At 41.1% G+C, this 27,304-nt stretch overlaps 1 protein-coding gene across 4 annotated transcripts in view; it reads right to left on the reverse strand.

Moving 5' to 3' along the window:
- The window catches only part of STXBP6 (syntaxin binding protein 6), a 242,185-nt gene that overhangs the window by 143,587 nt on the left and 71,294 nt on the right, over positions 1 to 27,304 (reverse strand). For all 4 annotated transcript variants that reach the window (XM_032404855.1, XM_032404853.1, XM_032404854.1 and 1 more), the window contains one exon: positions 25,997 to 26,185. In XM_032404855.1, the coding sequence (XP_032260746.1) occupies positions 25,997 to 26,150 (154 nt within the window). In that variant the 5' untranslated portion in view covers positions 26,151 to 26,185. The remainder of the gene's footprint in view (positions 1 to 25,996; positions 26,186 to 27,304) is intronic.

Raw genomic sequence — 27,304 nt, forward strand, 5'->3', positions numbered from 1 at the left:
AGTATCTCTTCCAGGTATACAGTTGTCTTTAATCTTCACAGTTTCAGAGAAATGCAGAAGCCAAAGAAGATCCCATAGAAGACCATCAGACAACTAAAAAAAAGATGGAAAGTGGATACTTGGGTTAAGCACCAGTTGGCTTTGAAAAAATAGACTGAAAGTCACCTAAACGTTACTGCTCCAGATTTCTAAGAGTTCTTCCCAAGGGAATCATGGCAAACAATTCTCTGTATTCATCACAGTAAGAGAGATATCCACACACAGAAGATGGTTATAAATAAAGAGTTGGATATTTTACAAATGGGAAATATTTCTCAGATGTAGAATGAATGAGAAAATTGTCTTTACTCTGGCCAAAATCCACTGCCTTAAAATTTCAGATTAATAAACAGCATTATGTTTTCTAAACTCTGTCTATAGAATATCTAGAAGAAATGGATTTCTTACGCCCATCAATTTTCAACCAAAAATTCATTCAGCAACACTCCCTGCCCACTAAGTAATTTACAATTAATAATGACCACATGTGTGGAGCACTCGCCACTCTATACATTGCTGGCGAAAGTATAAATTGGTACTACCTCTCAGAAATCTGTTTGGCATTATATACTGAAGATGAAGAGAGATACTCTCTTTGACCTTGATATATACTTAACGGCAATATGTAGGTATAGTCACCAAAAGACATGTACAAAAATGTTCCTAGCAGCACTATTTGTAATAACCAAAACCTGGAAAAAGTCCAGATGTTTATCAAAAATAGAATAATTGTAGTACAATTTTTACAACAGAATCCTGTTCAGTAATGAGACTGACAAACTACAGCTACATGCAACAACGTGGGTGAATCAATCTCACAAACAATATTGAGAGGAAGAAACTAAGAACTAAATAGTACATACTCTAAGATTCCATTTGTATAAACTCCAAAGACAGGCAAATCTAAACCATGGTGCTAGAACTCAAAATAATGGTTATCCTTGGGGCAGGGGTATTGTGGGAAAGATGTGGGAACTTCTGCTCAGGAGTTGGTAATACTCATTTCTTGATCTGGGTGCTGGTTACATAGAAGTGTTCCCATTGTGAAAATTCACTGGGCTGTACACATAATCTGTATACTTTCCTGTATGTAAATACAAAGAAATTAAGAGATTAGCAATCACTTGTGCTATCTATGGCAGCAGACCTATCCATAGAGACCTGGCAGGCCAGAAAAGACTGGCATGATATATTCAGGGTGCTAAATGAGAAAAATGCAGCCAAGAATACTTTATCCATCTAGGATGTCATTCAAAACAGGAGTGATAAAAAGCTTCCAGGACAAACAGAAACTAAAAGAATTTGCGATCACCAAACCAGCCCTACAAGAAATATTAAAAGGGATCCTTTAAGTGAAGAGAGAGCCCAAAAGTAGAATACAACAGAAAGGAACAGAGACAAGATACAGAAACAGTGACTTTACAGGAAATATAATGGCACTAAATTCATGTCTTTCAATAGTTAGTCTGAATGTAAATGGGCTAAATGCCCCAATCAAAAGACACAGGGTATCAGATTGGATAAAAAAGCAAGACCCTTTGATATGCTGTCTGCAAGAGACTCATTTTAGACCCAAAGACCCCTCCAGATTTAAAGTGAGGGGGTGGAAAACAATTTATTATGCTAATGGACATCAAAAGAAAGCTGGGGTGGCAATCCTTGTATCATACAAATTAGATTTTAAACCAAAGATTGTAATAAGAGATGAAGAATGACACTATATTATAATTAAAGGGTCTATCCAACAAGGAGATCTAACAATTGTTAATATTTATATCCCTAACATGGGAGAAGCCAATTATATAAACCAATTAACAAAATTAAAGAAACACATTGATAATAATACAATAATAGTGGGGGACTTTAACACCCCCCTCACTGAAATGGACAGATCATCTAAGCAGAAGATCAACAAGGAAACAAGGGCTTTGAATGACACCCTGGATCAGATGGACTTCCCAGATATATTCAGAACATTCCATCCTAAAGCAACAGAATACACATTCTTCTGGAGCTCACATGGAACATTCTCCAGAATAGATCACATCCTGGGTCACAAATCAGGTCTCAACCGGTACCACAAGATTGGGATCATTCCTGCATATTTTTGGACCACAATGCTTTGAAACTGGAATTCAATCACAAGAGGAAAGTTGGAAAGAGGGTAAAGAGCATCCTACTAAAGAATGAATGGGTCAACCAGGAAATTAAAGAAGAATTTTAAAAATTCATGGAAACAAATGAAAATGAAAACACAACTGTTCAAAACCTTTGGGATGCAGCAAAGGCGGTCCTAAGAGGGAAGTATATAGCACTACAGGCCTTTCTCAAGAAACAAGAAAGGTCTCATATACACAACCTAACCCTACACCTAAAGGAGCTGGAGAGAGAACAGCAAATAAAGCCTAAACCCAGCAGGAGAAGAGAAATAATAAAGATTAGAGCAGAAATCAATGAAATAAAAACCAAAAGAACAGTAGAACAGATCAATGAAACTAGGAGCTGATTCTCTGAAATAATTAATAAGATTGATAAACCCCTGGCAAGACTTATCAAAAAAGAAAGAGAAAGGACCCAAATAATTAAAATCATGAATGAAAGAGCAGAGATCACAACCAACACCGAAGAAATACAAACAATTATAAGAACATATTATGAGCAACTATATGCCAACAACAAATTAGGCAATCTGGAAGAAATGGATGCATTCCTAGAGATGTATCAACTACCAAAACTGAACCAGGAAGAAATAGAAAACCTGAACAAGACCTATAACCAGCAAGGAAATTGAAGCAGTAATCAAAAATCTCCCAACAAACAAGACTCCAGGGCCGGATGGCTTCCCAGGGAAATTCTACCAAATATTTAAAGAATTAAGTCCTATTCTTCTGAAGCTGTTTCAAAAAATAGAAATGGAAGGAAAACTTCCAAACTCTTTCTATGAAGCCGGCATTACCTTGATCCCAAAACCAAAGACCGCACCAAAAAGGAGAATTACAGACCAATATCCCTGATGAACATGGATGTAAAAATTCTCACCAAAAATGAACTACTGGGACTTCATCAAGATAAGACACTTTTGCACAGCAAAGGAAACAGATGACAAAACCAAAAGATAACCGACAGAATGGGAGAAGATATTTGCAAGTGACATACCAGATAAAGGGTTAGTATCCAAAATCTATAAAGAACTTATCAAACCCAACACCCAAAGAACAAAGAATCCAATCAAGAAATGGGCAGAGGATATGAACAGACATTTCTCCAAAGAAGACATCCAAATGGCCAACAGACATATGAAAAATTGCTCAACATCATTTGGCAACAGGAAATACAAATCAAAATCACAATAAGGTACCACCTCACACCAGTCAGAATGGCTAAAAATAACTAGTCAGGAAATAACAAATGTTGGTGAGGATGTGGAGAAAGGGGAACCCTCTTACACTCTTGGTGGGAATGCAAGCTGGTGCAGCCACTCTGGACAACAGTATGGAGGTTCCTCAAAAAGTTGAAAATAGAGTTACCCTATGATGCAGGATTGCACTACTAGGGATTTACCGCAAAGATACAAATGTAGTGATTCAAAGGGACACCTGCACCCCAATGTTTATAGCAGCAATGTCCACAATAGCCAAACTATGGAAAGAGATATCAACAGATGAGTATCAACAGATGAATGGATAAAGAAGATGTGGTATATATATACATAATGGAATACTAGTCAGGCATCAAAAAAAAAAATGAAATCTTGCCATTTGCAATGACATGGATGGAACTAGAGGGTGTTATGCTAAGTGAAATAATCAGAGAAAGACAATTATCAAATGTGTTATGCTAAGTGAAATAATCAGAGAAAGACAATTATCAAATGATCTCACTCATATGTGGAATTTAAGAAACAAAACAGAGGATCATAGGGGAAGAGAGGAAAAAATAAAACAAGGATGAAATCAGAGAGGGCTACAAACCACAAAAGACTCTTAATCATAGGAAAAAATGAGAGTTGCTGGGGGGGGAGGCGATGGGGTAACTAGGTGATAGACATTAAGGAGGACACGTGATGTAATGAGCATTGGGTATTACCTAAGACTGATGAATCACTGACTTCTACCTCTGGAACTAATAATACATAATGTTAACTGACTTTAAATAAAAAAATTTAAAAAATTGTGCTGTCTAGGCCTTATCTGGGTTCTAATTAGAACTGTACATAAACACATATGTATATGTATGAGATATAATGAACATTACCTTACATATATACGTATTTTATAGTTCATTCAAATTTTTATGCTATTTGAATTTTTACACATGAGAGATAAATATACATGGCAATTGGGAAAGCTGAACACTGACTTGATCTGATGATATTAAGGAATTTGTTGCTGTGATATTGGTATTTTGATTGTGCTTTTTAAAAGTCTCTGTCTTTTAAATATATACATATAGAAATATTTAAGGATGAGGGGTGCCTGGATGGCTCAGTTGTTAAGTGTCTGCCTTGGCTCGGGTCATGATCCCAGGGAAGCCTGCTTCTCCCTCTCCCACTCCCCCTGCTTGTGTTCCCTCCCTTGCTGTGTCTCTCTCTGTCAAATAAATAAATAAAAACTTAAAAAAAAAAGAAATATTTAAGGATGAAATGAGAGGACCTGCATAAAAGTAATTCAGTGAGAGGAAGTGGATGGGTAATAAAGGCAATATGACTAGCCAGGTGAGTTAATTATCAAAACCGGACAATGGGTACATGGGATTCAGTACGCAATTCTCTTTACTGTGGCAGGTTTGTAATTTTCCATAAAAAGATTTAAAAAACAATAAATACTTGAAAAATCCCATTAAGACAAACATTTCAAGCTTCTAGACCAAGTGGCCTATTTAAGTAAGTGCACATAATTAATACATGTTAGTATAAAAATAGTTATCATATATTATATATACCTGTTATTAGTATAGATTTCTTTTCCACAAACCTTTTCTAAACTTCCATAAAGTTCATTTCTAATATTTTGCACAACCAAATGCTAATTTGAAGGATGTTAAACCAAATATCATTTTATATTTCTCTTTTTGAGTTATTCTAGACAAAACTGAATTTCTGAAGTGGCAGAATTGTAACTGTTCATGCTCTCCAAGAAGAATTTAATGTTCTGAATCATGACAATTTAACCCCAACCCCATAATTAAAACTTTCTTTATCATTAGAACAAAATTCTAGGTTGAATGATTTTAAAGTATTGTTAGTCAAGGGGAAAAAATTACATTAGGAGCCAGGTAAGTACCTCATCTACTAAGCATAGGCGGAAAAAGGAATATTTTCCCTCTTGGTTTGCTTAATGCTCTCAACATATTTTGTCCAACGAGCAAAACCAGAAAAGATGTGACCATAGGGCCTTCCAACTCAGAGGAGGAAACCACATTATGAGGCTTATAAGAGTAAAAAAAGACATCCCCCAACATACTTCATTTCTTCATATATTTGTGAGCATATGCAAAATGTTCAATATACAAACATGTTCCTGCTTGAACTTCAATTAAATTGAAGGTAAGAATAAAGTCTTCTGTATGTCTTATAGCATTCCTGAATGGGCCTTGTCTGAATCTCGAAAATCCTGAGTGCCACTAACAAATGTTAGAGGGAAATGGCCTGTGGATGTCCTAACAAGTTACCACAAATTGGGGGGTTTAAAACAACCTAAGTTTATTTTCTCACAGTTCTGGAGGCCAGAAGTCCAAAACTGCTGTCAGTAGGCCATGCTCTTGCCAAAGGCTCTTGGGGAAAATCTGTTCCTTGCCTCTTCCAGCTCCCGATGACCTGCCAACACTCCTTGACTTGTGGCCACATCACCCAATCTCTGCCTCTGTCTTCATATAATCTTCTCCTCTGTGCATCTGATCTCCCTTTGCTGCTCTTATAAAGACACATGTGATGTTATTTAAGTCCCACTAGAATAATCCACGGTAATCTCATCTCAAAATTCGTAATTTAATTCCATCTGCAAAGACCTTTTTTCCAAATAAGGTAAAATTCACAGGTTCCTGGCATGAGGACGTGGACGTATCTTTGGCCTACCCCAATGTCCCTTACCCTCCCTTTGTTGTGCTATCGTCACACGGGCTTTCTGTTTCTCAAACTGGTCTGCTCCCTTCTGCCCCAGGGAACGGTGTTTGCCTGTAGGCCCTGTTGTTCCCACCTCTTTCCCAACACCCCTAGTACACTCTTTTCCAACCGGCGCATCTGAGTTTCTCACTCACTTCCTACGGAAGACATTAAGCTCTGTGCTCTCCTTCAGAGAAATCAACTCAGTATTTCATAGCTGATTATTTAATTTATGGCTCTCTCCCCATCTAAATGCCACAAAAGCAGTTTTGTTTTTGTCCATGTAAGATCTCAATAAATATTTACTGAACAGATGAATCTAACTCGAGCTCAGTGGAGGCCATAAGGCTTAGAGTTGCTGATATAATAGCAGAGGTCAGCGTCTTCTTCCAAATGGACAGAGAAAAGGCTAAGGGTGTGCAGATGTGGAGTAATTAAGTACTATTGGCTGTTCCTAGGTGGAGTGGGGGTGGCATTGGAGGAGCGGAGGCGGAAGGAGAGTGACCTCCCAGGGTGGGCTGATGACCCCTGTAAGGGCTGCCAACTAACAAGAAGAAGGGGGACAGGGAGCTGGTCATCCACCATCAGAGATGAAAGTGACCAGTACTTTTCTATGGAAAACAGGCCCACCTATCATCTCTGGCATGCGTGTGAGGGGTTATGAAACCTAGGTGTGAAAGATTATCCCAGCTCCTTAACTAAGGTGACAACAGGGGACATAAAGTTATTTCATTCTAAGGAGGGTGGGTCCCAATGAGGAGGGTTGCTTTATTTCTATTTTATCGTAAAATGGGTTTGGTTAAGCAAGGTGGGAGGCAATGGCTGAAGAAATCCTGAACTGCTCTGCATGATTGAGAGGAAGAGCAGGCTCATCTGAGCAGAGCCCTACACACTTAATAAAAAAGCAAAAATTCCCTTGAGGCAGCGCAGCCAGGGCTCTGGGGAACAGAGAGTATTGCATTCTCTGCTGGTATATATGATGCAAACACTCCCATCTCTACAAAGAAACCCTCATGTCCCCCTTGCTCACCACTGCATTTCGCTAAGTGAAAGAAGCACGAAGACCGGCATGTGAGCTGACCCTGGTGTGACTACAGACATAGAATGGTACGTACAAGACCCGGATGGTGAGAGGCCGCTGACGTCTGGTTCCCCCTGCAATCCACCACCAGGGAGAATACAGACCATCTTTCCTATACAGTGAGGTTGCTATAAGGCAGTGGTGCTAAACTAAATGATCAATAATGTCCCCTTCGCTTCTGGTGACAGAGGAGTATTTTCTGAGGACGGGGACGTGTCCTGACACAGAAAGGGGCTTCAGGAAGCCCTTCTGTCCATGCATGGAGGTTAAGTGCTCAGGCTCTGGAGACAGAGGACTGGGTTTGAGTCCCTGCACCAGGATTTATTGGCCCTGGGACATTTAGCAAGTTAGTGAAACCCCCGAACTCCTCACTTTCCTCATCTGAGGAAAGGGGTTAACATGCACCCATGCCTCTCTGCTAGGGTTGGTAGAAAGGGAGTAAATGAGAGCGTACGTAAGCATCCAGCCTTCTGTCTTTCAGAAGCTGCTTAGTCCGGTAACTGGCATATAAGTGTTCAATTAATGTTAGCTATTTCTATCGTTGTTTCCATCCGAAAGATCTTTTATGCTCAGCTACTGGTCTACAGAAATTGTGCTGAACATGGCAGGAAGGGAGGGTAACATCCTTAGGGGGATGCCTTGTAGACAGATGTTCCAGTGATCAACCTCCTTGCAGCCACTGCAAGGGACCCGACCAAGGAGTCCCCAGTCTGATGCCAAAGCTTCCACAAGCCACGCATCCAGATTCTTTTGCTCCGGCTGCCCCAGCAGCCACTGAACCTGCTATAGCTCCCCATCTTCATCCCACTGGTGGAAGGAAAAGGCTTCAGTTTGATCATCTCTTTTTTGATCCGGCCCCTGCGGTCCCGGTTGCCTCCTTGGCCGAGAAGGACGAACAGGCTGGAAGGTCAATGCCCTGGCCACTTTGGGCATGACTGCAGGGTGAACCGGTAGCACAGAATTCTCACCACCAGGAACGATTAGGGACATTCAAACCCAGGTGGCGAAGTGAAATTGGAGTCCGAGCCCTCAGCGGAAGCAGCCTGGGCAGGCCTCCAGTGAGCAGTCGGGAGCTGTGGTGAGAGGGAGGGATGGGGCTCCCCGAAGCACGGCACCCCTCGACCCGCAGGGGGTCTGAGGCTCCAGCCCTGCATCTCTGAGCAAGCCCCCCTCCACAGAGGCAGTGCCAGGGCTCTAAACCAACGGGGGGAGCCCGCAGGAGATGACAAGCACAAAACAGCAGCTTCACTTCACCAGCATCTACTCTGTGCTGGGAAACAGGCTGGCGCTGCACGCGTGTCATCTGTGCACTTCACAGCCACACCGAACACTCGGCTTTACTGCCGAACAAACCGAGGCACAGAGGGAACATCACACAGCTGCCATCAGTGCAAGATTCAAACCCAAGTCTGTCTGACCCCAAAGCCCAAGCGCTTTTTCCCCACTCTGTCATGCAGCTACTGGCTGCTGATCCCCAGGCACACCCAAAAGCACAAGAGACTGTCATCTCCAGCTGGCGAGTAACTGGGTAACTGAACATGAAGAAGACATTGCCCACTAGGTGTCTGGTCATGTGGGTCCATGGAATTAAGAAAAGCAAATCACTGCACCTTAGAGAAGACCGGAGTTATGCAGAAAAGAAGAAGATCTCAGGAAAGAGTTCATGGCCAAGTTACAGAGGCTGGCCCACTGGCAGCGGGGGGCTTCGCCACCGCCTGCGGGGATGAAGGGACACACTTAAAATGCTACAGACTAAGGCCTCAGACGCAGGCTTTTACTGGTGGAAGAAAATCCAAAATGAATGGCATTAGTTTGCATAAAAATGAACACAGGGAAAATAAAATGATACACCAGAAATTGGTTTTCCGAAGTTTCTTTTATATCCTTAAAGCGTGTTATCAGACTGCTCGGAATCCAAGCTCTTTGGGGACTGGGCGCAGACCTGCGAAAGCTGCCTGTTGCCTACTGGAGGCCAAGGCTCTCCACCCAAACAAAGACATTTTAAGAAGAAAATAAAAGTTGATAGGATATCGGCTTAAAAACAAAAAAGCTCTCACACTGACCACTGGGTGAGTGTTCGTGCGCTGTGTTTTTGTAATACACTGATTGACCAGGACTTCAAAAGAAAATACTGGAACTTAGCTCTTAACAGGTCCAGCAACTCATGCTGAGGTCAGGGCCGTGGCACTTTGGGTGTCACCATAAAGCAAGCAGATGTGGTTCCCACTGTATTCTTCCCCTGAAGGGACCACTGCTTAAGCGCTCAGTATATTCTCCGGGCTCATAAGCAATCTGAAGAGGGATGTGCACTTTGCATGATCCTTCTCCCCTCCCCCATACACAGACAAGCTCTGTGCTTAACTGTCAACCAGCGTTCGCGGAGGCCTATGGTGTGCCAGGCTCTCTACGGGTGGCTTTATTTAATTTCCACACTGAGCCCATGAGGTAGGAGTTGTCCCTGTTGTGTAGGTGAGGAAAGTGCTTCACGGAGGGTAGCTACATTCTGAGGCCACAGCTAGAAAGGGGTATGGCTGAGATCCAAAAGAGAGTTGTGTCTGATGCCAGTCCTGCTCTTCTCCACACCCAAACCTTTCAGCACATTTAATGACATTAAGCATCCAGCCTTCTGTCTTTCATCTGAAACTCCATTAGCTTGTTGCTCATTTGCTCTTCAGAAAAGATGGGTAATCTCCATCTTTAGAAGGGATAATTTCATACAAGCCAAGATGCAGTGACAAAACTTGTAATCAGGCTCCTAATACGTGTCGAGCTCCTTGGACTAGAAACCATCTTTGGCCCCTCCAGAAAATTTCGATTCCTGTTTCAAAGTCACCAGTTGCTTTCTTGCCTTTTCCAGTTCAGTCTCTGACAGATGACCGAGGACTCTCATTCCTTGTCACCAACAGAAGGAGGCTTTCAAATGTCAGATGAGGATGATGAGGAAACTAACATTTATTAAGCATTCATTATATTCTGGGGCCAAGCAAGGTTGTTTATGTATGTCTTCTCACGTATCTTTTCAGTCCTCACGATAGTCCTCCAAGACAGATATTTGTAATCACCATTTTGCACAAGTGAAAACTGAGGCTCAGAAACACCAAGTGATGCTCTCTAGCTTACACAGCTCCCACACTTAGTCAATAGAACCCAGATTCAAACCCACATTTTTTCTGTCTCCAAAGCCTTTGCCCTTACACTGAGTTACCTCTGATTGCTTTGATCCTAGAAATGGAAGACGCACAGACTATGCACAAAGAACTCTCACTTGATTAGCCATTTCTGGGCCTAGGTTTTCCCCCATTTGTTACTCTGCATGACAGAAAAGAGCCTCATATCAGAAGGGCTTCTGCAACTTCTTACCAATATGGTGTACCTGACTTGTCAGCATATACACAGAACTCTCATCTTTTCAAGACTCATTAGATATTTAGGAAAATGATGCTCTCCAAAGCATCTCTCATAAAAGCAAAACTTGAAAATTCTTTTTTTTTTTTTCAAGATTTTATTTATTTATTTATTTGACAGAGAGACAGACAGTGAGAGAGGGAATACAAGCAGGGGGAGTGGGAGAAGGAGAAGAAGGCTTCCCGGCGAGCAGGGAGCCCGATGCGGGGCTTGATCCCAGGACCCCGGGATCACGACCCGAGCCGAAGGCAGACGCTCAACAACTGAGCCACCCAGGTGCCCCAAAACTTGAAAATTCTAATTGGGCTCATGAGATTAGGCTAAAATTAGAGTAATCCAAGTCACCAATCTAAGTAAATCATTCCAATCCAAATCTTATGTTTAAGACTGCACAGACCAAAGTATTTATGACACTAACCACATTGTATAATGCCAAGGGCTGTATCCTCAAAAGACTTCAAGTACTACCATCCTATGCTTACCTCTAGGCAAAAATTAAACTGGTCACAGGGAAATTTAAACTCATTTCTGCAAAACTCTCCCCTTGCTTGTGACCTGCAAAATATTTCCAGTCCAGACTCAGAGAACTCATTTTATGGGGAAGAAGATGCCTTTCTTCCTCTGACTTCAACATTCACAGAGTTGTACTGTAGCTCAAAATAAAATCAGATTTTGGAAGGAAGCGAGTTTGAAATATTATATAGAAAAATCTTGGCAATAAGATCCCTATCATGTCACAGTCTTAAAGCCAGTGAATTTTATCTGGAAGGCTGGCTAACAGTGATTTAAGAAAACACCACCAACACACCTTTTGGAAACTGAAGGAGGCATTTATGACCCGAAGTGCCCTTGGTTAGTAAGTTGATTTATGAAAATGATGTAAGGCTCCTCAGTGTCAGGTTGCATTTTTTTCTGTTACACTCTTTGTAAAAGTGCTAAAACCAACAGCAGCCAAATTAAGTGAACTCGAAGTCCATTTAACCGACTGACCTCTAAAATTCGAGGTAAAAACTGTCACCATACAAGAAGTTTCCAAGTAAGAGTCCTTAAGTATCCACGCTGAACAAATGAATGCTTCCAACAGATACACAAGGAAATAAGCACTATAGAGTAATGATCAAAACAGGATGCCCAGATGTTTACCACTTATCACAGTGTGTGCACCAACCCCAGATCTAATGCCCTGGGAAGGTGTATATTGGGCAGTAGTAGTTGCTCAGTAAGTGCTCTCCGTGTGACGATCACCAACACCAATAGCTTTAGAGGGGATGCCACTTTCTGCAAATGCAGATGCCCTTGGAGAAGGTATTCAAATTATTATCAGTTTTTAAAAAAGTTTTCGTAAACAATATTCTCTCTCTCCTAACCTGGTCAGTTACTCTGGAGGAACTGTGTTTTTCATTGCATTGGTGGAAAAGAGAAAACAATTTCAGAGTGAGGGAACAGTGGCCAACCGCGATGGGTTGCGAAAGAGACCAATGGAGATTAGTACCTAATAGTAGTTGGAATAGGACATGTGAAGTGAGGAGCAATGCAGAAAGGGGCAAAGATAATCTCTGAAACACATGCAGAAAATCAAGTCCAATCTCAGAGCTAGGTTATTTCCGAAAACAAAAGTGATCTTTTTTAATAGTTCCAAATTCCAAATTCCATGGAAAAGGGGGTATTGGGACTTCTGTTTATCTTTATGTAAGATGGGGCACTTTTGAATGTTTTTTTGTAGACAGTATCTGAATTTAAGTTCAAAAAATTTCATTCCCAAAGAAGGTTGGCAGAGCCGAGCTATAAGTAAATGGTCTATACGATTCTGACATATGATATACAACCCCTGACAAAGCAAGGTACTTATGTACAAAAAAAGGAAATGTATTGGCTCCAACAGAACTGCTCATAGGGGAACCAGGGACTTTGCTATATCAGCAAAGAATGAGGATCCCCTGGATGAATCAATAAATGTCAGGTCCAGAAAGGAAATACAAGTTTCCCTGTTTTAAACAGTACAAAAGGCCAAAAGCTTCAGAACTAAATAAACCAGGCCCGACCTGATGATAGTGGACTAAAAGCAAGTCACAGACGTTTACATCCAGTCCAAATCAAACCTAATATTAAAACTGAAACAAATAACTATTTCAACTGAATTTCAGGTTCCAAAAGGAGAGCCCATCACTTGCAAATACCAAGTGCTAAGCCCTGTGACAGGCCCCTTGCCTGTTTGGACATTTAGTTCACATAGCAGCTGGCTGGCTCTTGACCTTACAGAAAGCCATGGAATCACTAGGGGTGGGTTGCAGGGCAGGAAGTGTGGGCTGAGGTTGATTCCAAATGGCAGCTGTATGCTCACTACTTTGGGGAACCACCTCTAACGGCCAGAGATTTTAGAACAGATTACAGTCCATTGGTGAGAAGTAATTATTACTGTAGCAAAGGCTTCCGTCTCCCAGGACTCCAGCTAGGGCTCGCCAACCATTTTTAACTATGCTATAGTTATAGCATTTTTAACTATATCTTCTCAATAAAAAATTTATGAGTATTAACTGCCAATATACGCATATTTGTAAATTATACACTCGGATTACTGGTCTAAAATATTATGGTGATTATAAAGCATGCATGAATATATAAATTGGAAAACAATTACATTTTAAATAAAAATTATATTGTTTTTGTCTCTTAACCCAGTGGATCTGGTGGCGCAGTACATTTGGAGACAATCGGCACTCTGGCCTTTCCCCTCAAACACTCTCACTGGGCACTCTCCACTTTATGGACCCACACGCCCATAGGAAGTAACAGAGAAGGGGAATAAGAGTAAACACTTAGCCTTGACAGCTGAACCCATGCCCAGTGTCTTGCAACATTCAAACCCTAGGAGAGACATGGCCACTTGCATGATTAGCAGCCAAGAGGCTCCTCCCAGGAGTGAGTGGTACAAATTGCTCCTGGAGAGACACGTGAAAAGGAATAGCACGGAGATCTGGCCTCAAATTCAGCTTAACCACTAATCCCATCTCTTTCTCATCTAACCCACTTCAGAGTCAGTCCCAAGGTCAAAATCCAAACTGGCAAGAAGATCTGAACATGCCGTTTTCCTTTCTTTGCCTTACTGTAGTTGTTCTATGATGTCAAGCAAGCCATCCACCCCCTGTGGTCCTCAGTTTTCATGGGAACACTGGTGTCTGATTTGGGAATGACTAAAGATTCTACCAGATATAAAATTCTAGAGTTCTAAATGAAACTTCCTAAGAAGTTAATGTCTCTCAGCCTATTTGCTCGGTAGGTCCAAATATTGGATCTGGTATAATGCCAGATGTGAATCATTAATTAAATGCACTGACCTAGAAAAACAGTATGCATATGTTTGGTTGACATTTACTACTTCCTCCATTCCTCATCTAACAACAATATAAGATGTCTAATGAATCTGTAAATGAACCAGACCAAAAAGGTGAAGATCTGCCTCTTTTGAGGAGCATAAGGGCTGACTCTAGGTAAGACACAGACCCTCTTCTTCTCCTTCTCTGCAAACACACACACACACACACACGCACGCGTGCGCATGCGCGCACCCCTGTGTAGACCTGCAAATGCAGAGGGAAATGAAATAATGCCCTAACCCTAATGGAAGCAGGCATCACATGTACCTCAAAGAGAACTCGATCTAGAACTTCGTGAAGTATCATGGGGATGGTTAACTGGCCATGAAGCATACAAAACACAATGGGATATTTTACTTTTAAGGAGTTCTGGCAGATGTGGGTTTTGAAATAAACCCCCGCTGGTCCACTGCTGAGCCCTGCACAGAGCGCATAGTGCTGAGGTTCCAGCCTCACCCCACCACTCGCTGGCAGTGTGTACGTTTCCTTTAACAAGTAGCCCGTGTGATTCTCAATGTCCTCACCTGTAAGATAGGTATTACCAAAAAAAAAAAAAAAAAAAAGGGAAGACCAAATTCCTGATTTCTCTTTTTTTTAAGACTTTTTTAAAAAAAGATTTTATTTACTTATTTGAGAGAGAGAGAAACAGCATGAGAGGGGAGAGGATCAGAGGGAGAAGCAGGCTCCCCGCTGGGCCGGGAGCCCGATGCGGGACTTGATCCCAGGACTCCGGGATCATGACCTGAGCCGAAAGCAGTCGCTTAACCAACTGAGCCACCCAGGCGCCCCAAATTCCTGATTTCTCAATGTGAACATTGAAAAAACAAAACATCCAGCAACAGATCAAAGGATAAATACTCTATGGTACTCAAAAATCCATTAAAATTACCTTTACAAAGAGTGGATAATAAAAATTTTTGTTACTGTGTTAAATGAAAAAGAGAGGACCAAATAGAAAATTACAGAGGGGAAGAGTACTAAAAAACAAGAAGCTGAAAAGCCAAAATCATGATTGTTCCTATTGTTGTTCGTTCTTTTTGTCGGTGGCACTTTCCATGTTCCTGATAACACACGTACATATACTGGGAGAAATACACTTAAACAGTCATGGATCCCCAAACACAGTTGATTCTTACCTACCTGCAAGATGGAAAGGATTCTGACCAGAGAAAAACACTTATATAACTGCTGCTCGCTCGTATTAGCTGGAAACCAGAAAGGGCCATTCTCAATTCTATTGCTTCCTTTTATGAAAATGAGAACTCAGAGCTCAAGGCATCAGGGCTTGCCATCTAAGACCCACCTGCCAAGCACCCTCCCCACCCAACCCCGTAGACTTCTGAGAGCAGCATAATTTGTGACTGAATATAGACATCGAAATGCAGTTGGACTTGGGGTCTATAACCTAAGCCACGTGGGATCCATGTGTGGTGGATGAAAAACAATTTGAGTTAAAAGCGTATGTGTGTGTGGGGAGGGCAGTATGAATATTCTGAGAGTTTTAATAAAACCAGAGTTTCCATTTTTCCCCTGAAAGTCCTTTTTAAGGAAATAAAGAACTGAATACGATTCCTGTGGGGAAAGAGCACTCAGGGAAAGTTTTGATATCTTCAGTGCCATTAAATGGTCATTTATTCCTCTATAATATGAACTTTCTTCAGGAGAAACATGCAGGTACTTCACAAATTTAGCTTCCCCACTGTATGTTACAATGGAAGCATTTATAAATTGCTCATTTTGGATGATTCTAAGAGCCTGAATAAATCAGGGAAATCCATATTTTCTGCTTAGTAATTGGACTGATGGGTAGAATAAAAACTCCTGCTCAGTAACCTGATGAATTCCAAGAGAAAACAAGATCACCTGGCAGCAACTTAGTGTGAACAACAGCAAAAAAACCAAAAAACCAAAAAACGAAAAGGGCCAAACCAGCTCCAGCTGGTAGAACCCAGAGTGAATGTGTGAGCTCACAGCCCGGAGCTCCACCCCAGAAAGTGTGTCCACGGTGCAGTCTTAGGAGAGTGGAATATTGCCTGATTCCCCCCACCCCAAGGGCACTTCATCCATTCCACCGGGGACAGAGAGGTGTCTACAGCCTGGTTCCTACCCTCTAGGGGCCGGCAGTTTGGGGAGGTAAACAGAAAGCAAACCGACAAACACAATCCAGCAGTGCGAAGTGCTATTACGAATAGGACACGGGAGGCCGGGGAGAGATGTGCTCAAGCTCAGAGCACAGTTAACTAGCTGGTCATTTATTCTTCACGGTACTGGACAACCTGGAAAGCTCACTGTCCTTGGGGTTATTTACAGTTTCTTGCAGAAAATTCTGCATATGGTGTAGCATGACTGTAATGGGGATGGATTCTGGGAGATGACTATCACTCATACTTGTTCTCTCTTTAAAGGAAGGGTAACAGGAAAGACTTGGGCAAATAAGAACCTGATCTGGGCTGAAAAGCTGGGTCCACAGGCGTTTGTACCAGCCTCTCCCACTTCTGCTGTTTGCTTAAAGTGCACTTGACTGACCCCAGAGAATGTTTTGGTTTATTTTGTTTCCAATTTTCTTTTGATCCCATGAAGATAGGTGTAGGAAAATAACATCTCCCATTTCAGGAACAGGAACTCCATCAACTAAGCCAGTACTGACTCCCCACGAAGTTGGATAAAGAGTCCTAAACACAACGACTTCAGCATCCAGTATACCCAGTAAGGCACAAACACCCATGAAATCAGAGGGGAAATCTTCAGACTTCCAGAAACACAAGTGTGATGTGCCCCCCACCCCGCCCACTCCATTTCTAGGTTGGCAGGGGCTGGTGCAGAATAATTTTGCAACATAGAGAATTAAGAGAAGCTTGGTTTAGAAATCGGGAGCCAGGATGACCGTGAGCTCCCTGGCAGGGATAGGACAAAGAGGGGAGGGGAAAGCAAGCTTGAGAGGGAAAGGGAAAAAAAATATGGAAGGTGAGGGAGGAAACTGCCAAGACAAATCTGGGCTTTTCTGTGGTTCTGTCTTCTGTGACATGGGTCACAGAAGCCTGTCATAGACGTGTATTAACGTGTTTTCTAAAAAAAAACTGCAGATGAATTACTTTTATATGGCAGGAAAGGTGGGTGTCCCATTTAATGTCCAGATAATAACGTTGCTCATAAAGCTGAAGACCTCCCATGTATCAGGCCTTATTTACACACAGATATTGTTCAGTTCATCTTTTAAAAGCCCTTGGGGGACATAGATATTATTTCCATTTTACAGATGAGAAAACTGAGTCTCAAAGAGCTAATACAGCCAGTATTTCCCACTCCGTCAGTCTTACCCCGAAGCCTGTGTTTTGTACAGCTGGGGATAGAAGAAAGCAGGGAGTAGCAGTGACTGGTGGCATCCTGGAGTGTGTCTGACTACACGACCCATACATGAAATCCTGATGATGTTCAACTTGCAATGTAACAGCAAAGAGCACCAACTTCTACAAGCAGCAACTCAGACAATCACCACCACCAAAGAGGGCATCTGCATGGATTCAGACCCTGCCTTCCTGGTCGGTGGCTGCTGCCAGGTACACAGCGGCCTACTGGCCATGTTCCAGAAAGCAGAGCTGCCTCAGTTTGTAATCGCCCTAACCGATGCTTGCTCTTACCTTTGCCATCAGTCAACGTTAATCAAATTGAACATAAGTGAATCCGCTGTGAGATTCCTGCTCTTAACAGTGGGCTGTGTGGTAGAAGAGCACACAGATGGAGTTTCCTTTTTAAATGAAATGTTTTGGCACCAGTCTCTGTCAAGAGTTTTCCCTTGTTTCCATCTGGCTTTAGTACTGGAACGCATACATGAGAGAATGGAAAAAGAAAACTCCGTTGGCGTGCTAAACCACTAGAAAAGCTCAAGTGGTTGACAGCATATCCTCTAAACCCTCAGAGATTAAAACACTTTGCTCAAGGAACGCTGTCACATTGTTTTTAAGGAAGGGGAGAGTTCTGTTTCTCAGACCGAGCCCTGTCCTGGAAAACAAATTAAAAAGCGTGCACACTTTGGAGGGCCGTGGGCCCAGACATCCGGACGTGTGTCCCTGCGCCGTGGGCTCTCCAGCCGCCGGGCCCTGCGCCGTGCACTCACCCACCTGACACCTTGGCTACTTTGTCTGCAAAGCAGGAGCCACATCACAAGACCGCTGTGAGGATTACATGAGATAATACCTGTTAAGGGCTTAGTTATCCATTTTTGGAATGTCCTATTCACAAGGCTTTAGGAGACACAAATATTATTACCACCAGTTTTCACAGGAAGAGCTCTGGAACCACTAAGGAGCCTCTAAAAAAATGTTCAGACATCCACTTTTTTTCTATTACATAACTGAACAAAACAAGTTCATACATGGCAGTGTTCCTGTCAGGAGCCTCTCAGAATTTCCCTCTCCAAATTTTCTCTGAGAGTCAAACACACCCACTGTCATTCTGATATGCTTTCTTAACAGTCCGGGTATTGGCGTATAGGACCGTCACCATCCAGCCGAAACCAACCAAGGCTGTAGGAAGGCAGAGTAATACCAAGACATGATTATCACTAAAGTTGTGTAAGGAGGGACAGAAAAGAGGTCTGGTTTGGGAAATTCTCTCTCATAAAATTCTTCTGTGGGAGGAGAGCACAGTGGCTAAGGGGATACAGCTCCACAATCAAACTACCTGGGTTCAAATCCCTGTTTGGTAACTCATAAGCTGACGATCTTGGGCAAGATAATTTCCTCCTATATGCTCAGTTTCCTCATCTACAAAATGAAGACAGTACTGTTATCTACCTCGTAACACTGCTGTAAGGATTAAATGAGTTAATATATGTAAAGCAGACGGGACCATGCATGATATAGGAACCCAATAAATACCATTACTACTACTAGTATTATTACTATCACTAATTCGAAGGTGGGCTCGGTGCCAACCTGATTGTACTACGCACTGAATCAAGTGATAAGTGCATGGCAGGATCTATGTGGCCAGAGGACATTTCAGAAAACCCTCTCCCTACTTTTAACTCCACCTAACCAAGGATTATTGTTACAAACGTTTTCATCAAATATGTCTATGCACATACACAAAAGAGCCAAATTCTCCATTGAAAGTATAACAGGATACTGCATTTTTATAAAATAAAAGAGGATCTAGAAAGAATTATAATCAAGGTAGTAGAAATAATTTTTTATTGCATTGTCTTCTAGAGCGACTTAAAGTTTTATGGCTGGATTTATATGCCAAATCTCTCTAATAAAGAGATGCATATTACAAATGTAGGAGAGTTTATTAGTCAATAACCTCACAAATGATAAGACAGTGTAGGTCAAAACTGTTCAATGTCTTATCAGTTTTGAAGGGTTAGGAAGGAATCTACTCCTTAAAACATGGCCCTCTCTATAGCACACCCCTTTCATGACCTAAGTCAGAAGAAATGAGGTGCTGGGTCAGTGCAACCATGGCCAGTTGGGTAATAAGGACTGGCTGGATTTCCCAGTCTGTCACTCCCAAAATGGTGAAGCTGGGATGTCATGACTTTTGATGAACACTGGTCCCCCCTTCATCTGTGAAATGAAGAACATACCACCTAACAGATAGGAATGTTGTGAGGATTAAGTGGAATTACAACAAATAATACAAACAAGACAAATGATTTTTATTTTTTTCTACATAATTTTCTGAAAGATTCATAGTTTCAGTAATATTTACTACTTCTATAATAAAGAATAATAAATAGATATCATTATTATACTTGCTTTGTATTTCTTCTTTCCCTGTGAATACATTTGTATACCTCTGAGTTCGGTGTGGATTTTTTCATTTTCCTGGATAAGAACTTTTTGGAAAGTCAATTCACCATTCCTAAATAAACCATTCCTATCAAGGTCAAATTTCATCTGTCTTGTATTCTTCCCTTCTCTCTCTTCTAATATTTAGAGACCTTGTGATAAGAACCAGTCAGAATTAGAAAGTGGATAAAAAGAATTTCTTTCTAGGAATCCCTGGGTGAGGTTGGTTAAGCTTCAGACTCTTGATTTCGGCTCAGGTCATGATCTCAGGGTTGCGAGACTGAGCCCCACATTGGGCTCTGCACTCAGTGGGGTGTCTGCTCGAGATTTCCTCCCTCTCCCTCTATCCCTGCCACTGCTCACTCTCTCTCTCTAAATAAATAAATCAATTTTAAAAAAAAATTTCTATGCCAGATCACTTACAATTAACTTTGCTTACCCCAATTCCAGTAACAACCTATAAAGAATGCTCTCAAACCCTCATAAATGCTTTAAGTGTCCATTTGGATTATTGACAGTCTGAATTTCTCCCTACATGACATGTATGGAATAAGATCTGGCATAAAACTTCCAAGGAGTTCAAAATCCTCAGACTCAGAACCCAAAGGAAACTTTTGAACTTGTCAGTTGAATAAAGTGAAGCCCGGAAAAATTCAGAGGTTTGACTATGGCCAGTCAACACAAAAGAGACTAACAAGTATGTTTTGGATAGAATGTAGTACCAAGAATGTATCGTTATGTCAAGCAGACCGAGAAGACTTCTCAATCTCAGCTTTAGTATCTTCAGCATAATACTTTCCAAATACAGTATGTTTTACCACTACCCCTGGGACTGCAGTAGTAGCACGATCTGGATTTTGAGAAGTTCTCGAGGTGATTCTAAGGAACACCTAGGATTGGCAGCCACTGAGATAAAGAGCAGTACTGCCAGGTTCTAGGCTCCCATCCCACATCATTACCTTCCATCGGGGATCCATTTACATAAATTATTTCATCAAAGACCATTCAGAAATGTTTTTTAAATAAAATAATTTTGCTCTCTAAAAATCTGAAATCATTTTCAAAAGATTAAGATTTTGATTCAACAAAATATGTAAAAGAATGTATTAATCACAAAAATTAAAATTTCTTCACGCTTCTTTTTATGGGGACAATGAGTAGAAGCCAAGGTAAGATTTTTATCCACTTATGAATGTCAAGGCTAGCATTAGGATCAGGAAAATAGATTTTAAGCATGAAATTATGGAATGTTCAGTAGATAACTGGCCTCTAATAATAAACTGCTTTTTAATTTCTTAGCATGTTTCCAGTTTAGTTTTATGGACCCAAATATCATGGAGGCGGCAACCAACTGTAGAAATTGTTGTGGGTGGGGCTCGCTTTATACTTTGAATGAGTTAACAGTTCTAAGTTTCAAAGTCTAAAGTATAATCAGGTATGTAGTAAGCCACAGATTTAAATAACATCTTCTATTTAAGCACAGTGGATAGTGTATCTGTACTCGGCAATGTGCCAGGTGCTATAAGGTGCTTAGAAGGCACTGACATTTAGATCCAGTTGATGCAAATTCAGGTTTACACGATGCATACCTGCTTCTGTCTGAGGGCTCAAAAAGGCCACCTAGGATAACTTCTCATTTGTATAAAGGAGAGGTTAGTTTCTGTCCTCCTAACAGAGCAGGCTAGAGATAAGGTCAATAAACTCTTATAATCATCCAACTAGTGACTCTGTAAGAGGTTTTTTTTTTTAATCGATTTTGTGGGATATATTTATATATAATAAAAGATACCCATTTTTAGCATGCATTTTGAAGAGCTGTGAAAAATGTTTACACCCAAGTAACCACCACCACGATCAACATATAGAACACTTACACCACTGCAAAAAATCCCCTCATGCTTCTTTATAGTCAGTCCCCGACCCCAACCCTGTCGACCACCAATGGGCTTTCTGTTACTACAGCTTAAATTCTGTCCATTCTAGAATTTCATATAAATAGAATCATACAGCATGTAGTCTTTTCTTCCTTTTCTTTCTAATACAACATAAGGCTTTTGAGTAATCCACGGGTTGCTGCATGCACTGGTAATTCATTCCTTAGGGAACATTTCGCTGCACAGACAGAATATAATTTGTTTATTCATTCACATGTTGATGGACATCTAAGTTCTGATTACTGGTTATTATAAATAAGACTTATCTACCTCTGTGTACATGTCTTTATGTGGACATGTTTTTATTTCTCTTGGGTAAATACCTAGGACTAGAGTCTCTGAGTCAGAAGTGCATGTTTGAATTCACAAAGAACTGCCAAACAGTTGACCACAGCAGTTATATCATTTTTACATTGCCACCAGCAAAGCGTGAGAGCGCAAATTGCTCCACATGCTTGCTCACACTTGGTATTGTCAGTCTTTTTAATGTTAGCCATTGCCAAAAAAAAGAGTGGAAACCCCAGGCTTTAAGAATGCAAATAAACCAAAGCACGTCAGTCCATAAGCGTCTGCACACCATTCCAGACGCCATTTGGGAAGTCCAGTGAGAAACATTACAATTCTATCCTGGGGCTCCGTGAATGAACTGCAGAGATTATTTCTCTCCTTACACAATCACGGCTAAATAACCCAAGAAAGATAATCTTATTTCCCCTGCTCCAGCATCTTTCTGGATTCCTCCAGAGGATATGCAATTCTCTCCAAAAATAATAACTCTTATGATCACAGACCTCAACCTCACAGATTTTAAATTCTGCCAGACACTGGGGTTGGGGGTGGTGGTGAAATCCACACACACAAAAATCAGGAAGACACCGGATATATAAAACACCCATGCTTACATGCGTATGTTGGCAAGCTTTGAAAGCTGGGATATTCTTCCCTTAAAAAAATTTAACTCCTTCTGTTTGAAAAATGGTTAAATACTATTTGCAGACATTGCCCTAATTTGAGCAAATTTTGCCTGTTCCAAATGGAGAGCTGGTTTGCATCAGGCAAACCGCAAGAGCGGAAGAGCCTGGCCTCCCAGAAAGCTTGGTGGTTCACACTAATAGCAGGAAGGATGCTCTCCTTCCAGGGCTCTGCTTCCACTTTGCAGCCGCCTATGCAATTCGAGCTACAAAGAGGTCATCCTTAGACTGAGTAGGAGAAAAGGAGCAACTCAAAATCCTGCGTAGTCTTTTAATGAGGCTGCCCTTCCCTCTGCTTAATGTTCGTGGCCCATACACAATCTCTTTTCAGAACCAGGGAGGTTCTACTTTTCTCGTAGCTCTGGCTTCTTCCAGCCAGGCCAAATTCTCCTCACACATGCTTTCCCATCACTGCATTTTTTCCTTTTTAGCCTTTTCACAGTTAATAATCATATTTATTTTAATAACTAGTTGATTAATGTCTACTGCTCCTTCCCCATCAAACAAAGTAAGTTTCATGGGTTTTTCTCCTAACCGTATGCTCTGTGCCTAGAGTGCTCAGCACATAAAAAGTACTTAATAAGTATCTGAGTAATTAATTACTTGTTGATTAAAATATTACCTTATCAGAGATGTGACCAATATGCCTCTAAGCTTCACATAAGTTAGAAGATAAAGAAGGCTGCTCCCTCCTCAATGAGAAGAAAAATCAAAATGCAAAAAACTTGGGGGTCAAAGTTGGCCTGGCCTTCTCCTGCCCCAACTTCCATTAAACCATCCTCTTAAATGTCAGATCTACTTTACCAACCTATCCTCTTGCAGTTCAAATCCATGCAAAGGAGAAAGACTATCAGGACAATTTTCCTCCATTAGAAGGGAATTCTGAAAAAGCAATTCTCATAGTTTCAAACTTTAAACCTGAAGTCTGGGTAATCGGCAAGGGAAATGCAGTTATTGGATAAGTCCGGGTCAGGATCTCCCATGGCAGGGGAAATGGCTCTGCTATTTCCAAGACAGGCAGGCAGAGTCCCTGTTTCACTCCTGCAGACTTCATGATCAGAAATAGGCTGACAGCAGCTTATGCCTCACATGCAGACAGGACTGCAGTCTTTTCCAGTTAGAGGTACGTACCAGGCAAAACTCTAGGGACTTCTAGACCATCCACCTTTTCTTTAACTGCCCATCTTCAAGAAATCTCCACGAAACACAGACCGAATAAAAATTAATAAAATGAGAATCACTATGGGTCCCTACTCAGCTCATGTTCGGCTCAGCCCAAACATACACAAACATTTACTGTTAATGCATTCTTTTCATTATTGGTGCAAGCAAAACTCTAGAATTGAAATTTAAGAATTTGAAGATTTTTTTTTTTTTTAAAGATTTTATTTATTTATTTGAGAGAGAGAGACAGCGAGAGCAGGAACACAAGCAGGGGGAGTGGGAGAGGGAGAAGCAGGCTTCCCGCTGAGCAGGGAGCCCAATGTGGGGCTGGAGCCCAATGTGGGGCTCGATCCCAGGACCCTGGGATCATGATCTGAGCCGAAGGCAGACGCTTAATGATTGAGCCACCCAGGCACCCAAGAATATGAAGATATTTTTAAGACCTGAATCTCATGAACAAAATACTAGGAAGGTAATCAGGAAAGGCTACTTCTTTCTTTCAATTAGTCATTAGGTATTAACTGAGGCCCTATTATATGCCAAGCACTGCCCAGCGTGCTAAGGGAATGCAAATGTCCTCCAATTATAACCAAATTTTACTAATCTAAACCTTATTTGGAATTCAGAAAGAAAGACCAATATTTCAAGGTCAATTCTCTCACACTCATTTAAATAAAAGCTTTCTCCTAACCACTGAAAAGACATTCTTACCAAAAGGTTATGTTATCATTTTATTTTTTTATTTTATTTTATTTTTTTTTTAGATTTTATTTATTTATTTGACAGAGAGAGACACAGCAAGAGAGGGAACACAAGCAGGGCGAGTGGGGGAGGGAGAAGCAGGCTTCCCGCAGAGCAAGGAGCCCGATGCGGGGCTCGATCCCAGGACCTGAGATCATGACCTGAGCCGAAGGCAGACGCTTAACGACTGAGCCACCCAGGCGCCCCTATGTTATCATTTTATTATAAACTAAGATACAGGGGCCCCTGGGTGGCTCAGTCGGTTAAGCATCTGCCTTCAGCTCAGGTCATGATCCCAGGGTCCTGGGATTGAGTCCGGCATCGGACTCCCTGCTCAGCAGGGAGTCTGCTTCTCCCTCTCCCTCTGCTGCTCCCCCTGCTTGTGTTCTCTCGCTTTTTCAAATAAATAAATAAAATCTTTAAAAAATATAAATAAAATAAACTAAGCTACAGTCTTATTATCTTTACATATTCTTCTTTTCTTTAATCTTTACATATTCTTTCTGGAACAAACCTATCTACACACTGAAATGAATTCTGATAAATGATCAGAAGCTTATTTTTTTAAAAAAATCCAAAAATGGGTCCAAAAATAAAGTTTTATTCCCAAGCCACAAATGAAGGAAGTAAGAAAAGACGAATTAAGGTAAGCTTAATCCTTTCATTGCCCAGTTAAGAGAACTATTATCAGATCTGTTACAAATGCCCCAGGTATTCAGATTAGCATCACTGCAACTCCATGGAAAACTTATCCAAATTTTATCTCAAAAATTTGGTATGAATCCACAGTAAATCCCACACATCTACAATCACAAGCAGAAGACAAAAAATAATCCAACAAAATTCTAAGCTTAATAGAACAGATGCCTCTTCCTGACAAGGAATAGCTGTCAGGCAAAGCAATGATTTGGGAGCTGTGTCTACTTTCTCACATTCCATAGGTGTTGATATTTATCTTGGGACAAACTATTACTGATTACTGGCAACTGTTAAGAAAAAGAAAGCCAGTGAAACTCAGGTTGCTAGTAATGACAATTACCCAAAGACCAGGAATTATTCTAAGACAAAAAATCCTAGAGGAGAACCCACTTTCCATCAATGTCTTCGTGAAGGAAAGTCTGGACGAACAAATCTGTCAAACCCTTAGCAGAAACACTCAATGAACTGGAAAATACATTTAAAATTGAACTTCATTAACCTTTCCCATACAAACCAACCTCAAAAGTAGAGGTGCCACTAGTAAATAAGGATCGGGAGAAGACAACAGAGAACAGGAAACTGGAGTGGGAGAGCGGATGTGTACAAAAGCTGGGTCTATGACCCTATTGGACCCCTGAGAATTAAATGTTTTAAAATGAAGCAGTTTTAATATTATCAATGTCTGATTTTTGTTACCTGACAGGCAGATATATGTTAAATATTCTCCTTGACCCCCGGTTGCCAAGAAAGGAATCTTTTTCTTTGTCCTCCTCTTGACTTGGACAGCTCCCAGCATCCTTTCATCAAGAGGTGCAAAAATTTCCTTGCTGATAGCAGACTTGGCACTCATTGTAGAATAACTGAGGAGGGCACACAGCGAGTTTTCTAAAGAAGAAAAGGAAAAGGCAAGTTGAACTGACAATATGGTGAGGCTCCTAACAGAGTAAGTGGCAAGATGATTTGCAGGTGAAGTAATTTTCAATTTGTCGTTTAAACTCGCTCCCTTGCTTGAAACGCACTGCAGAATCATTAAAAGCAAGGACTTCCCATTTGTATTAACTGTGAAAAATACAAACAAGAAGGGAATACTGATGTACTCACTGAAAATGTCAAATGCAACGAGAAATAAACAGCACGAAATGTTACCTAGAAAGTTCATCAATCTCTACCCCAGTTGCACCTAAAGGTAACTGGCGAGCAGTACCCACCCCCATTCCTATTCCGTAAGAAACATGGTTTCACATTTCCAGTTGAGCAGTCTTTCCACTACCCAACAATCCTTAAAGTCACGAAGTTCTTTATGCTCCTTCAAAATCTCCTTTAACTCTAATGTAAATCCATTTCCCTAATTCTATTCACAGTGGAAATAATTATATCATCTTCTACATAATAACCCTACATGCAACAGAAGACCATTAATTTAATCACCCGTTAGCTGCTTTGGATCACGCTAAATAATTAATCCTTATTTATTAGCCTCTTTCAGTGGGTCCTATTTTCCAGCGCTCTTCTGCATATAGTTGCCATGCTCTGGACCCTTGACAAATTCTCCACATTTTTCTTCAGCCAGAGTGGACACAGAATTCTAAAAAAAATATCTGACTAATGCTAAGTATTTTGGAAATGTTACCCAGCAGTTCCCACATGTTATGCTCCTGTGGGTAACTGGCAATGTCTGCCCAATAATTAGGAAGATAAAGCAGTATGTTGCTGACTCACAATGAGTCCCTCCTCTCCCTGCTACCAAACTCACATATATACAGTCCCCATGGTATATTTAGTTTTCCAGAAGTTATACCTCCCTAATGGTCTTAATTCTGCTTATTTGTGTCTCTTATATTCAAGATCAGTCTGAATTTTAACCCTTTCATCCAAAAACCTCAACAGCAACTCGAGTAAACGTTTTCTATCCCATCATCCTGGTCATGGTCTACGTCTTAATCGGTAACCAACATTTGTTTAACTAACACATCAGAACTAGAGGTGCAGACAGAGCCTGTGGGT

Source organism: Phoca vitulina, unplaced genomic scaffold (genome assembly GCF_004348235.1).
Source record: "Phoca vitulina isolate PV1807 unplaced genomic scaffold, GSC_HSeal_1.0 scaffold7, whole genome shotgun sequence".
Classification (NCBI taxonomy): domain Eukaryota; kingdom Metazoa; phylum Chordata; class Mammalia; order Carnivora; family Phocidae; genus Phoca; species Phoca vitulina.